The sequence below is a fragment of the Nomascus leucogenys genome, chromosome 25, assembly GCF_006542625.1.
Source record: "Nomascus leucogenys isolate Asia chromosome 25, Asia_NLE_v1, whole genome shotgun sequence".
Lineage (NCBI taxonomy): Eukaryota > Metazoa > Chordata > Mammalia > Primates > Hylobatidae > Nomascus > Nomascus leucogenys.
The window spans coordinates 15,123,062-15,138,485 of NC_044405.1; the positions used below are offsets into that span (position 1 = coordinate 15,123,062).

The window sequence follows — 15,424 nt, forward strand, 5'->3', positions numbered from 1 at the left end:
TTCAAATTACCTAAAAAGCAAACTCTTTCTTCTCTCCTGCAAGTCAAGGCACCCACTGTAACACTTTCTCTAACATTTTAAAGACACTTGAGATCTTAACCTAACCGCAAAGGAATTCAAATATTCTCGCAAATGATTTTATTTGAAAATGACTTACTGTCATCATGCCATCCAAAAGGCCCGTCTCTGGCCTGGGTGGGGCCTGCAGTCTCTCCATGGACCACTTCTCAATGATGGATGACACGTGAGGGTTGTCAATGTTAAGCAGCCGAAACCCGGTCATGTTTACGCCGCTGTACCTATAGAGTTCCAGATCCAAAGCAAATAAGTCCTGCATAGTATCAAAAAGGATGGCAGTGGAAAAGAATTAGAATTTTCATTTTTTTATGCAAAAGAATATTAATGATTGTAGCAGCAACTAATACAATGATACCTCTTATCTGTGGTTTTGTTGTTCATGGTTTCAGTTACCTGCGGTCAACCACAGTTGAAACATGTTAAATGGAAAACTTCAGAAATAAGCAATTCATAATTTTAAAATTGCACACCACTCTGAGTAGCATGAGGAAATCTTGAGCTGTCCCATGCTGTCCTGCCTGGGCCATGAATTATTTGTCCAGAGTCTCCATACTACAGATGCTACCTGCTCATCAGTCACTTACTAGCTGTCTCAGTTATGAGGTCGAGTATTGTGGTATGGAAGTGCTTTGTTAAGTCACCCTTATACTTCATAATGGTCCCAGTCTGCAAGAGTATTGTGCCTAATTTATAAATTAATCTTTATCCTAGTATGTATATATAGGAAAAACAGAATCTATACGGGGTTTGGCACCATACTAGATTTCAGGCATGTATTGGAGGTCTCAGAACATATACCCATTGGATAAAGGGGAGCTGCTATAGATTAAAACAAAATGGCAGCGATACCACACTATTTAAATAAAAGAACATTTTTTCCATTGTTTTTCATTCACACGCTGCCCTAAAAATTCTAGGGCAGTAATCAGTTTTCATTTTCATCTGTTTTATTTTTGCAATACTGTTAGAGTTTAGATAAGTCAAAAGGAGGAATTTGGCTGTTGATCATTAGTATGTACTTGGGCACAGGATATAACATCCTAAAAAGCTAAGAATTCTGTTCCCAGTTTATAGCCTTTGGGGTATTTTGAAGAATATTTATTTCCATTTGGTTCAATGCTTTTATTTTACAGATGAAGAAACTGAGGTTCTGAGTGGTGGGCAGTACCCACTCTTCTCCGTCAAATCTTGCACCCCAGGCTGTTCCAGATCTTGCCACAAAGGTGAAATTTGAAAACCGCATATGCATTTGGCAGGAAAATCACTCCTGGCAGAAAAAAAATCATCTCCTGGCTTATTGAAAAGAATTCATATCTCATACAACGAGGGCATGAAGAACGTTCCCTGAACATAGGCTCAGAATAGGTACCAAAGGATTCTCTTCAGAGGACATGCTAGAGCACAAGGCTACATGGATGCAAGAACATCTTTTTTTTTTTTTTTTTTTTTTTTTTTGAGACAGAGTCTTGTTCTGTCGCCCAGGCTGGAGTGCAGTGGCGCGATCTCGGCTCACTGCAAGCTCCGCCTGCCGGGTTCACGCCATTCTCCTGCCTCAGCCTCCCGAGTAGCTGGGACTACAGGCGCCCGCCACCACGCCCGGCTAATTTTTTGTATTTTTAGTAGAGACGGGGTTTCACCATGTTAGCCAGGATGGTCTCGATCTCCTGACCTCGTGATCCGCCCGCCTTAGCCTCCCAAAGTGCTGGGATTACAGGCGTGAGCCACCGCGCCCGGCCGGATGCAAGAACATCTTAATAAGGGGCGCCATTCCCTTTCAGACAATGTTTCAGGAAAAAAAGTTGAACTCATCCTAGTGTTTTCTATTACAGATGAGGCTGAGTGTAAACCGGAAGTTTCTAAATTGATTCACATTTAAGACAGGGTTATGTAATAATTTCAACTTTTTTCTTATATGAAAAGACTAGATTAAAAAATATATCATTAAAATACATCACATTTCAGAAGAAACTCAACTTTCAAAATAACATTTAACAGGAAAAATACTTCCATAAAGGTTTCTTAACAATGTAACCGCTTTCTGAATGTACAATGCAAGACAGGACATTATCCGTGATGATTACAGGTACTGAAGAGCAGCAGCTTCAGAAACACTTCGCGATTTGCATTTGTGGAAGATGCATACAAATTTATTCTTTTCATGAACTCTCTCTTTGCCAAGATATATTTGGATGAGGCAGTAGAACTATAAGAGCACAGCTCTGTGCTCCTAGATCAGTATCAGAAAAGTGTACAATACTGCCTTTTAAAGAATTGTATATTTTTTTCCTTAACACTAAGTAACTTTTTATTTTCTTTAACTTTTATTAATACTCATGGGCAAGAATGGTAAGAATATAAAAGCCAACCAGAACAGAATGCAGATAAAATCAGAGGAAAAGGATGAAAGAAGCAAAGTTAAAGAAGATGACCCAGGAAAAAGTGAGTCCGTTAGCACACTCAGTGGATAGAAAAACCGTTAACTCCAGTCTCAGGAGGTAAGACGGAAACTGCCAGAATACACATGAACCCTCTTAGAGATTCATAGTACATAGATTTAACATGCTAAAATGACATACATTAAACGTGCAAAATTAGGTTGTCCTACAATTTAGGGTTTCCATGCAACAAAGAATGTCGGAAGTCTAAAATCCAATTTGCTGCATCCCCTTGTGCATGCAGAATGAGTGTTAGGGGTGAAGAGGAATGAAAGTGCACATTTATTCATCCTCTATGGTCTCCTAGCCTTGTTAGGTTCCATTGTTCATATTCCTTCTCAAATTTCTCCCACACCAGCTCTTCCAGGGTGTGCACAGCTGGAGGAGGTAGAAAGTTCCGAGGCAGATGGCCATGTCACCTTGAGTAACCCTCAGGTGTTCTTCGTGATGGGAAGAACCATATTTGTAAGCAGAGTAAGACACTTTGCAGTTCCCAAGTTTTCCCTCAGCTGTTCTCAAAGATGACATGATCAAGAATCAGGAAGAGGCAAATGGAAAGACTATGCAAACCTTAGTTCAGAAATTTCTACCCTGTACCCACTTCCACCCTATGGGAAGGCTATGCAAACCTTAGTTCAGGAATTTCTACCCTGTACCCACTTCCACCCTATTCTCAGTAGCAGTAATGATTTTGACAACTGTCCCAAAGCATTCATTTCATGATGTCCTCTGCACTCTCAAAGATAGTTGAGTCAGAAATAGAATTTACTACTTCGGGTCCTTATTCTAAATTCTTTGAATTCCCCTACTCACTAGCTTGTCAGTTGAATTTGCTAAAATGGTACTGTTACTGAGTCCCCCAGAATCCAGGTCAACTTTAGCTAATATACTCTTATAGATTAGAAAACGAGCTTGATTCTGTTTTTCTTCTCATGTAACAAAGTGGAGTGTGTGGGTGTGTAGGTGGGGAGGTGGGGGCTCCATGATCAGATAGTCTCTCAAAATTTAAGATGTCCTGTGGTTTCTTTTGGATTTCTAAGTCTTAGGACCATGATTTTTCTTAATGAGGCAAAATGTTCAATGTGCAGAGCATTTGCAAAACTCCCCTTTTTGAAGGTTTTTCAAACATCTGACAGGTAACCCCTGGCTAACCCAGCTATCTACTGGACACAGGCAGGAAACGCCACATCAAATCAATGAATGCCAGACAAACTTGGATACACCTTCTAATGTATATAAAAATTGTAGATTATACTTTTTTATGAATAGTTTTTACTTTTTCTATTTTATGGAATTTTCATTTTAATCCCTTTCTGAATGCACATGCATTGATACTAGTTAAAAAAAAAAAAGAAGGAAGGAAGGAAGGAAGGAAGGAAGGAAAGGAAGAAGGAAAGAAAGAAAGAAAGAAAGAAAGAAAGAAAGAAGAAAGAAAGAAAGAAAGAAAAGAAAGAAAGAAAGAAAGAAAGAAAGAAAGAAAGAAAGAAAGAAAGAAAGAAAAAGAAAGAAAGAGAAAGAAAGAAAAAGAAAGCCTGCTGCTCAGCATTGCTGGATTTAGAGGATTCTTAGGAAAGTAAGGCAAATCTCCATGACAATATCCTGCCTTTGACACTGGTGAGGCTGACTCTGAAATAACTGTGTGGAATACAATACCATGTGGAATACATTTCTCCCAGATGCACTTACCAGGGTTGTGAAAAAGTAGTGATAGTACTCGGTCATCATGCCCATGAACAGAATCTGCAAAAGAGAAATAAGGGGAAAGAATCAGGAACAGAATTATAATAAGAATGGGATAATTTCTAGGGTGACTACAAATGCCTGGGAACATAGAACAGGAAGGTACTTTGGAAATCCACAAACTCAGCAGATCAGAAACCTGAGGCCAATGAGTGGCTGGTGTGGAGCAAGCCAACTGACCTCCAGCCAACACTATTTCCATTACACGCTGCTTGACCTACATCGAAGTAATGGGTCTGATGATCAAATTTAAAAATAGTTTGGGCCAGGTGCAGTGGCGCAAGCCTTTAATGCCAGCACTTTGGTAGACCGAGGCAGGTGGATCTCTTGAGGTCAGGAGTTTGACACCAGCCTGACCATCATAGAGAAACCCTGTCTCTATTAAAAATACAAAATTAGCTGAGTGTGATGGCACATGCCTGTAATCCCAGCTACTTGGGAGGCTGAGGCAGGAGAATCGTTTGAACCCAGGAGGTGGAGGTTCCAGTGAGCCGAGATCTCGCCATTGCACTCCAGCCTGGGCAACAAGAAGGGAACTCTAACTCAAAAAATAAATTGTTTGTACTAAACAAATTTTGTATTTGGAGTTGTCCATAATGCACAGGGTTTTGTCTTTCCCACTGCCTAAGTGTCTGAGCAATCTCATACTTTTAGAAATACATATTTTATTGATCTCCCTACTTACGACTTAGCATAATGCCACCCTCATTATGAGTAGAACTCATTAAACGTTGAATTGTCAATACTGGTATGTAGATATGTTTAAATGAAGATTTATGAATGAGTATATCTCTGAAACCTTTCTCTCTCCCCCTTTTCCATGAGTAGGGGAAGAGAGGATTCGTTTACAGATAAAAGGATAGGGACTATTCTGACACCAATTTTACACCGTTTCTTCATGCTGATTCTCAAGTAACTACTTGGGATCGTGATAGTTCCGGACATTCTGTGAGCGTGTATATTGTTTTTACTTCGTGAAAGAAGGAAAAAAGGAGGTGGATAGGAGGGACAGGGGTTCTACGTTCATTGAACTGTGATTTTACTTTTGGAGTTCCAGAAATGGTGTCAACTGAGAAGAAGATGCAAATGGTTTGGAGACAATTCTTTCTAAATATGAATAAGGATATCCCTTTCCTTGGGATAGATTACCAAAATAACTATTTGGGTGCTTTTTTTTTTTTTTTTTTTTTTGTCTTTGCATAGAAATGAAGAGAGAAGGCTGGGTGCGGTGGCTCACGCCTGTAATCCCAACACTTGTGGGAGGCCGAGGCGGGCGGATCATGAGGTCAGGAGATAGAGACCATCCTGGCTAACACGGTGAAACCCCGTCTCTACTAAAAATACACAAAATTAGCCAGGCGTGGTGGCAGGCGCCTGTAATCCCAGCTACTCAGGAGGCTGAGGCAGGAGAATGGCGTGAACTCGGGAGGCGGAGCTTGCAGTGAGCCGAGATGGCGCCCCTGCACTCCAGCCTGGGCGACAGAGCGAGACTCGAAAAGAAAAGAAATTGAGAGAAGACTTAGAAATCACATTTCCAAGGTAGTTTTCCGCACAACTCTGGTTAATTCTGATGCAAGTAAAAATCCCCTCTGGAAGTTTTTGTATCAAAGACTCCATCACAGGGCATCCTAAATTAGGATTTCTGAGAGAGTAGCCTGGATTTCTGCATTTCACAGCTGTGTTTGAAAATCACCGCTTTATGGAAAACATGTACACTTGCATTAAATAACAAAGACTTTCAGATCTTCAGCTGAAGAGATGGATTGAAAAGGTCTGGGGAAAGGCAATGCAAGTTATCAGAGGTTCTAGAAGGTGCCTAAGATATGTGAGCTAGAATGATTTTACATGAAAGGGAATAAGAAATAAAGAGGGTATTAGATGACAGCACATAACCGCATGAACACCAGTCCTACACTTCTCAACAACGTCTCTACTAACGTGAAAACCAGAGGAATATTTAATGAAATTATAATGTCATGAGCACAAGACAAATGACAGGAAACTTTCTCCATGAATCATCAGCCCACAGGATGTAAGTCACTCCTATGGTGACAACAAGACCAGGCACACTAAAGGATTTTTTTTTTTAAAGGTAGACTTGCTTTAGTGCCATCAATAACATTTAAGGCCATGCATGGTGAGGTCTTGTTAGCTGTTCTCTTATATCATTCGAGCATAAAGAGCTGGCCTGCCAGGGTCAGTCAGAAATCCTATTTTTCACTTTGGTCATTAGATAGTGTAATTGCAGCCAAGATTACCTCTTGAAAGGGAACTGGGCAAGTTTTATGTGAAGATATAGAGCTGGATACTAAGGTTTAAAATTTTGTTTCTGAAACTGGAAATAGAACACAAAGGCATTTGAGTTTACAGCTTTTCACTTGGGTAAAATTTTTCTTTTTAAATTTCATTATGGAGGCTTTGGATCCCCTGTTAAGAGATAAGCATTTTTTTAAACAACCATTTAACTAATTATTTTTATTATTGTATTTTAAAATTCCTGGAGGTAAATATTCATTTGATATGCCTCGCAGTGTTAGGAAAGAGATATTAAAACGCAGCGAATAAACAGCCAACAGGCCAGCTGTTATTGCAAAAAGAACCCTGGGGTCCTCCAGGTACACATTTTATTTGCTGTAGTAGAAAAATTCGCGTCCCTTTTCCTAGCTAATTGCTTGCATTAGTGCCTCCTGGTTCTTCCCTTGAATTTACTAGAAATGGAAATTAAGAAACGAGTCCTGTCATTGATCATTGGCCTGTCAACTTTGTAGACACTCACCCAGGTGAATGAGAAACATCTTGATAAGAAAAACAAAGTCAACAGCACCAAAGGCGGTGCTTTTAAAGCAGTTGTTCTTGTGATGGTCTTTAAGCGGTTGAGGCCAGTAGCCCTGTCATGTAATTGTCGCATACTTTGTAAATAAAATGATTGCATTCCCATTTTGATTTTCTCTCTGCATGTTGGTATTTCAAACTAAAAGTCATTAAGGGATTAAGAAAATGTCACATCAAAATAAATGTCAGTTTTAAAAATAAAAAGTGTAATCACGATATGGGGAGTTTTCTAATAGTTCTTTGCAGAACTTACTTTTTCCTGAGAATGACTTTGAATTTTGATACAGTACTTGTCTGCCGAACTGACCAAATGGTGCTGACCTAGGCAGTATGTATACTTTATTAGGGCAGTATTGCTAGGAATCATCTCTGGCTTTACTTAATTGTCACAATTTATTTTTTTTGGCACAAAACACTTCATGTCACACACACTAAAATGTAATAAAGGCAGCTATCAATACTGTTCATATGGATAGCATATTCTTCCGAATTGCTTCCACTAATATGTTCTTCTAATAAGGCCCATTTCTTTTTTTTATTTTTGTTTTATTTTTGAAACAGAGTCTCATTCTGTTGCCCCAGGCTATAGTGCACTGGTACGATCTTGGCTCCCTGCAACCTCTGCCTCCTAGGTTCAAGTGATTCTCCTGTCTCAGCCTCCTGAGTAGCTGGGATTACAGGCATGCACCACCACCCTGGCTAATTTTTATATTTTAGTAGAGACAGGGTTTTACCATGTTGGCCACGCTGATTTCGAACTCCTGACCTCAAGTGGTCTTCCTGCTTTGGCCTCCCTAAGTGCTGGGATCACAGGCATGAGCCACTGCACCTGGCCAAGTCTCATTTCTTAATGGAATTAATCTTATTAAACAACTTTTGACATTATATCATTGACTTAGATTGACAGACAGTTAAAAACAACCCAGCCCTTTTGTTAACATTGTGTATCTAAAATAGGCAGGGTGTGGAATATCTACTGATTTTGGAAGATTCCTAGTGTGGACATCATTAGTGCTGTTTTTCTAGTTTTCCAACTCAAAGGGTACATACTAGGATTGCATTTCCTAGTCCCTTTGGCTTGGGTGGGGGCATGTGCTGGTTCTAGCCCATGAAGTGGAGACGATTCTGACATATGTCACTCTCCAGAGATCTCAGTTCCCAAATATCACTAGCATTGTTATCAGTGCCAGAACAAGCTGTTCATTTTTGAATAAATACATTTTTCTGTTTCATGAATACTGCAAGTCATGTAAATGATCTTGTTTACAACTTTGTTTTGATTGCTAGGAGGTTTAGGGTCAAAATTATGGGTCTTCCATTGGCAACTAGTCAGGAGCACAGGGCATATATTTTTCATGAGCTAATGTCATCCAGCTTTATGTTTTTGTTACCTAGTTTTCTCCTTTGTGCCAACTCTCCTCCCTTTTAAAAACATTTATTAGTTTGTTTCAAATATATTTTTCCAGGCAGCTCCAATTCTTTATAGAATAAAGATATTACAAATATGGATGAAACTGGAAAACATCATTCTCAGTAAACTATCGCAAGGACAAAAAACCAAACACCGCATGTTCTCACTCACAGGTGGGAATTGAACAATGAGAACTCATGGACACAGGAAGGGGAACATCACACTCCGGGGACTGTTGTGGGGTTGGGGGAGGGGGGAGGGACAGCATTAGGAGATATACCTAAATGCTAAATGACGAGTTAATGGGTGCAGGAAATCAACATGGCACATGGATACATATGTAACAAACCTGCACATTGTGCACACGTACCCTAAAACCTGAAGTATAATAATAAAAAAAAGATATTACAAATAAACAAATAATCATGATTGGGACAAGTCAAATAATTTTCCCCCATATAAATGGGTGGAATTCTTCAGATCGGATGTAGCTGAGTTGGGTTAGAGTAATGAAAAACAGTTTGCAACAAAATGGTTTTTCCCCCTAACTCCAATGATCACCATTGCTAGTTAATTCTAATCTACATTGTTACAGAATTAATTATAAGAACTCAAAAGACGTCAATACCAAAAGACAAGCTCCTGCATACTTACGAAATTCCATTTCATCTAGATAACATAATCCTTAAATCAGAGGCGGGGGAGTGTCTTGTACCTATTGTTAATGCTTTCTCCGTATCATGCTGCTGTACATGGAAATGCCACAAGACTATTCCATTGTTTCAGTAGCTAAAAAATAATTACTGCTTTATTTGCAGCAAATGGGTCATCAGAAAGCAGAATAAAAACTCAATGCCGACCAGGCACGGTGGCTCACGCTTGTAATCCCAGCACTTTGGGAGGCCAAGTTGGGTGGATCATCTGAGGTCGGGAGTTCAAGACCAGCCTGACAAACATGGAGAAACCCCGTCTCTACCAAAAATACAAAAAATTAGTCGGGAGTGGTGGTGCGTGCCTGTAATCCCAGCTACTCAGGGGGCTGCGGCAGGAGAATCACTTGAACCTGGTAGGCGGAGATTGTGGTGAGCCGAGATCAGGCCATTGCACTCCAGCCTGGGCAACAAGAGTGAAACTCTGTTTCAAAAACAAACAAAAACAAAAACAAAACAAAACAAAACCAACAACAAGAACAAAAAACCCTCACTGCCAGCTGGCTCTTGAAAGGACAATTCTAAGGCCCCACTGTTAACTGTTATCAATATATCCTGGGACACAGTCATTGCTCATTGACAACAGTGATCCCACATTGGTCCAGCTGCTTTCTGGAATTTTTGCCACAGAACACTCATGACCTTGTTCACAGTAGTATTGACCTTCTTAGTGTAGCCTAGTTGTTCTTGGCAATGATGATCTCTTAGATCTTGATGGGTGAAGTTATCATGTACAGCCTGAGCAGCACCAAGGCCATATTTTAGTTTGTCTTGTGAGTCCTCAATGAAGTCTAGGTAAAGATGACCAGGACGTAGTTCACAGGGGTGTAATGGCTGTGGTTGTTGACAGAGTCATTCTACAAAATACAGGGAAAGTCTTTGGCTCAGAGTCTTCAAACCACACATGGAGTTATCTTAAGAAGCCTGGACCATATTTCAGTCTGATCATTTCCTGGAAGGCAATGCAGAGCTATGGAGACAGCAATGAAAAATGCCTCTCCACAAATTCTCAGCAACCATCACTAAGGGAAATCCATATGTCACACATAATTGGTCTGCTGCTACTATTGTGGTAACAGAAACTCAAAATGGAACCTGGAGTGCTACTGAGCAACTTTGAGGTGTTCTTGTAATATTTATATGGTTTTTTATTACTGCTTTTTTTCCATTGAAAAATAGGCATCTTGGAAGTTTATACTGACTAAGCTGAAGTGTATTTCTCTTTTTATAGCCTTTCTCAATATCAGGATAAATTCTAAACCACCAGACATGGTTTGTAATCAATAATTTCAAGTGAATAACTTCCAAATGTGTGAACATGCAATGTGGTTAAAATAATGGTTTTACCTCAAGACAGAAATAAGGTATTTTTGGCACAGGAGTCTTCAGGAAACCAGGTGAATGATATCAAGTCTCCGAGCAGCAATTTTAAGATGAAAGTTTGAGCTTCAGTGTGTAGTTCTTTTTTATTTGCTAACTGTAATATTTTAGGCTGCATCTATACTATCCTCTGAGCCAGATGCTTCTTTGGCCATGCAATTTTTAATGGTGGTCATCAGTAGAACAAGGTAGATATAAGACAGTCTTTAGACCAGTGTTTATTGCTATGGAAAGTACATTCATACCACATTGAATGATTATAGCTTACATCTACAAAAGTAACAGTGGAATATACAGAAAATAGAATTAGACACCAGAAAAATCCTAATATATAGAAAGATACCCATCTACTTATGGAGGAGACCAAATAATGGTTCTCTAAAGATGTCCACGTCCTAATTCCAGAACCAATGGAATATGTTCCTTTACATGGAGATGGATTTTATAGATGTGAATAAATGAAAGATTTTGAGATGGGGAGATTTCTCTGAGTTATCTAGGTAGGCCCAATGTAATCACAATGAAAACAGCAGGGTCTTAAGGCAGAGAAGGTGTAAATGGGAATGCGTAAATGGAAGGAGAGAGAAAGACAGAGTGTGATGCAGGGCCACAAGACAAGGAATGAGGACGGCCTCTGTAAGTAAGAAAAGGCAAGAAGTTGGATTTTCCCCAGAAGTTTCCAAAAGGAAAGCATACCTGCTAACAACATGATTTTAGATTTCTGATCTCTATAACTGTAAACAAATATATTGTTTAAGCCACTAAATTTGGCTTAAACAGCAATAGAAAACCAATACATGTCATTTTCTCATCTTTCTGTGATTGTGGCATATGAAATCGCTGTAACCCTAACTCCAGTGATTGGTACATTACTCCAGCTTTGGTAATGTCAAAAACACGTATCGAGGGAAAATTGACTTTTTTCGTTTCAGGTTGACAACTTGCTAAGTTTCTCTATTTCCTCCATTCACTTACACGTATTAACCACATGCATGTACACAGGTGATAAGCTAACCACAAGTACAGGGTTTTTCCTTGCATTTGAAAACTGTGCTATATGATGTATAAACCCAGTCCCTTTTTCTCCTGCCTCCAAGTTAAACTAAAGAAATGCAAAAGATATTCCACAAAGAGTTGATGAATTAAATAACTGTACTATCTGGAAGTTCTTCTCAGTCTTAACTCCTTTATAAGCTTCTCTCCCTAGAGGTATGGTCTGCAAGAGAAAGGAAGCTCATACCAACAGATAATAATAAGTGGAGTGGAAATCACTGGGGTTTAGTTTAGCTTAGAAGATGATCCTACTAGAAGAGCCAGATTGCCTCACCCAGGTGCGCAACAGATGAGATTATGCTATTTAAGGAGTACAGACTGTTGAGAACAGAGCAGGAAAAGAAGATTTCCCATGGCAGAATGAAATAGGCAATCTGGTAAACTGGAGAGAATGGAACTTTTGGGGCGATTACATGAAACTAAAAAATAACCTCTCTGCAACATCTAGGGAAAATTGGTGGAAAGATGATATGTAAGAGAGAATACAGAAGAAACAAATTTTAACAGCAAATTATTGAACAAAATCTAGAAGCTGGAAGGTAACAGAATATTTTGAATTATTATCTACCCCAGATGATTCAGTGTAATCTTTTTGCAACAAGCTTCTTTCATAATGATGTTAATGAAAACTATACCTCACATTTGCTTGAAAGTCACCTTTTGAAGGAGAGACAGGGGTGAGGCCATTAAATGGTGATCTTGCTGGTCTCACGAGATCTCTATTGCCCAGTAAAGTCTTCATGAGTCTGGGGCCTGATCTTCAGCTTTCTGGGTGACTTGACTTTGTCAATTTATCTGCAAACTATCAGGCTTAGAAAATAATTTATATCAGTGTTTCTCAGTATATTATTAGAACCACCAAGAAACTTCTCCAAAATACCAATGCCTGAGCCTCATTCCTAAATATTGTGATTTATTTTGTCTGGGGTATGTTTCAGGCATTGATAGTTATTAAAAACTCCCCAGGTGATGCTTATGTACAGCCAGTGCTGAGAACCACGGATTTATGTTAACCAAGCTCATATTTTTAAGCTACAGCAATAATATTCACAGCGACTGTTTGCTGAGTGCCACAACACGACGTTCACTACAGTAATAGGTTCTTGACATTTAAATGGAGAGGAAGTGTTATTCCTAATTTATAGATTTTAGAGATAAAGCATAGTTATAGTATTTGAACCCAGGCTTGATTTCAATCTTGGGATCTTAGGACTTTATTAATTTCTTAATTGATAATAGGAGGTGTAAGTGGCAGGAAAATTAACAATTTGCACAAAATTCTGCTGGAGTTTGAGAACCCAAATAAAAGCATATGGTTATTTAAGACCAAAGTTAGAACCACAGGAGTCAAACTTTATCTTAAGTAGGATGCATCAATCCACCCACCAGAGTTTGTTAAGTTTCCTGTCTACTTGTGAGGGAGCCTCCTGTATAAATGCTGGACCCAGCTGTGAAAGGGCCTTCCTTGGACGATGTTCCAGGGACTAGGAGGTGCTTCACTCACAGTTCTTCTGTAAGAATTCAGACCTACCTTGATCTCCTATTATGACATCCCTGGAGATATCAGAATTAATTAGATACAGCTTTTCTTGTGATTTTGAATCCCTTTAGGTCACATTTGGAAAGAACTTTAATCTCCTTAATGGAGTAAGAAAGGATAGTTTCTAAAAATTTGTAACAGATTTTTTTTGGCTAAAAGGGTATATTAGACATAATAGATATTTTTGCAATACATGTTATAATGACAGTGGGGACAGATATGGAGAGCTCTGCATGGCCTGCTAAGAAATGTGTCCTTTATTCTTAATGCAACATCCAGGGTGGAGAGGGTGGCACTCAGCAATTTCAAACATGGAGGTATAACATCGGATATTTTACTCAGAATGAATAGGGTTTGAGACTATGCAGAGGATGGTTAGGAAATAGGAGGGGAAAGGAAATTGTGGCAGAGAGATCAATTATATTAGTACAGAAGGAAGATGATGAGAGATAGAGAAAAGGAGATTGAATCTGAAACATATTCCGAGGGCAGAATCTCCACTGTTTGCGAACTAATGAATGTGAAAGGTGAGAGCAAGTAAGGTGGATTTCTTGGTTTCTGGCTGCAGTAATTGGATGAAATTTCTAGTTACCAAGAAAGGGACAGAGCAGAAGAAACTGGTTGGTTGGGGGAAGAACAAAGAGGATGCAAAGTGTTAATTCTAGCATGGAAATGTAATTACGTCAGGTGAGATCTCAGGAAGACTTGGGATGTTAGGCCGAGAGGAGCCTTGGAAACCATTGTTACGATGTAGAGCAGGGAGTGATGTCGTGATACAGAGTTAGAATTGGGAAGCCAATTCTAAGAATTGTATCACACCTGTAGTTTTGCCTACACACAAGACTACTGCTACTAATGACAACGATAATCTCTAAGTGGAATATTTTATGTATTGGTGCTGAGCTTAATGCCTTATATTTAATCCATTGTCACATTTAAATTTCCTCAAATAAAGTGACATGTACTAATACATTCCCTTTTTAGAGAAGTGGAAAATAATGAATCACTGGGTCCTTCACTAAATAATGAACTCATCTAATACATTAGAGTTTTTAATGATATTGTAATTCCCGTTTCACCCTAGAAGATTCTTTGGCACATAGAACTCTATAGGCCAAAAAAAAAACCTGGCACATAGTTTGGCTGGATAAATGAAAGTTACATTTCACAGGATTACCCTTATAGCAGAGAGGATTTGGCTAACAGTCATGGGAAAAGTAGGAAGGAAGGATCCTTTTGATAAGATCTTGCATTTATGAAGGGTTGAGGAAGTAGATAAGGTTAACCTAGCAAAGTAATTTTTAAACCACTTTAGTGTGCAGGCTTCCTTAGAAAATCTGACGGACACTACAAACCCCTTTCCACAAAAAAGGCACATCCAAGAGCATGCACCTTCCTACGATTTTGAATAAAGCTGAAGTCTGTTGATCCAATAGGCTTAAGATGTGCCCTGACATACATATCTTCAAATACTTTTCACAGTTTCTTCTAAAGTACGCCTGCTTCCACTGCAAGGAAAATTTTTCTTATCTCCTACTATAGTCAAAAGTTGATATAACTGGGATTAAGCATTAGAGCATTTTTGAAGCATATGCATATATATGGTTTTTCTCGCTTCCCAATTCAGGTTGAAGCAAATCTAAGTCCTTTCTTAAACTGACTTTTTGGAGGCCTTTGAGAATCCTCAAATGGATATCCTGGACACTAAGAATATGGGCAAATTGCACACACCTTTAGTAAATGGTTGGTTATCCACAGAGGTCAATTAATTCTTGTATACATTTAATAATATACTCATATCTATGAACCACTCCTTACAACTAAAACCAACTATGTGTTCAGGGAATATAAATAGATTTTAATATCAGCCTGAGAGAAACATAATTAGGATAAGAAGGTACCACCAAAGTAATTATATAACATACTACAAATTATCATCAAATTAGTATAAATTGAGATTCATCATTATTACATTGTCAGGATTTATCCAAAGTAATGAACTTATCAATTAACTGGCTCAAAGACTATCAAAGGACTGGAGAAACTTTAAGAAAGAATGAACTGCTTAATTAATTTCCCATTTCTTTGAGAGCCCACTAAGTACAAGCAAGTTCTTTATATCTAAACGCTAGTAAGAGGATTCTTGGTCAAATGTATGCATGGAAGCTCAGAGCTGATGGAAATATTAGCAAGCTTTGATAATTTTATTTATAGATGAGGTGACTGAGTTGAAGAGGCATCAACA

At 38.8% G+C, this 15,424-nt stretch overlaps 1 protein-coding gene across 4 annotated transcripts in view; it reads right to left on the minus strand.

Moving 5' to 3' along the window:
• GRIK1 (glutamate ionotropic receptor kainate type subunit 1) overlaps positions 1-15,424 on the minus strand; it is a 429,993-nt gene that overhangs the window by 121,623 nt on the left and 292,946 nt on the right. For all 4 annotated transcript variants that reach the window (XM_030806035.1, XM_030806037.1, XM_030806034.1 and 1 more), the window contains exons 5-6: positions 4,200-4,253; positions 158-331 (exon numbers count right to left, since the gene is read on the minus strand). In XM_030806035.1, the coding sequence (XP_030661895.1) occupies positions 158-331; positions 4,200-4,253 (228 nt within the window). The remainder of the gene's footprint in view (positions 1-157; positions 332-4,199; positions 4,254-15,424) is intronic.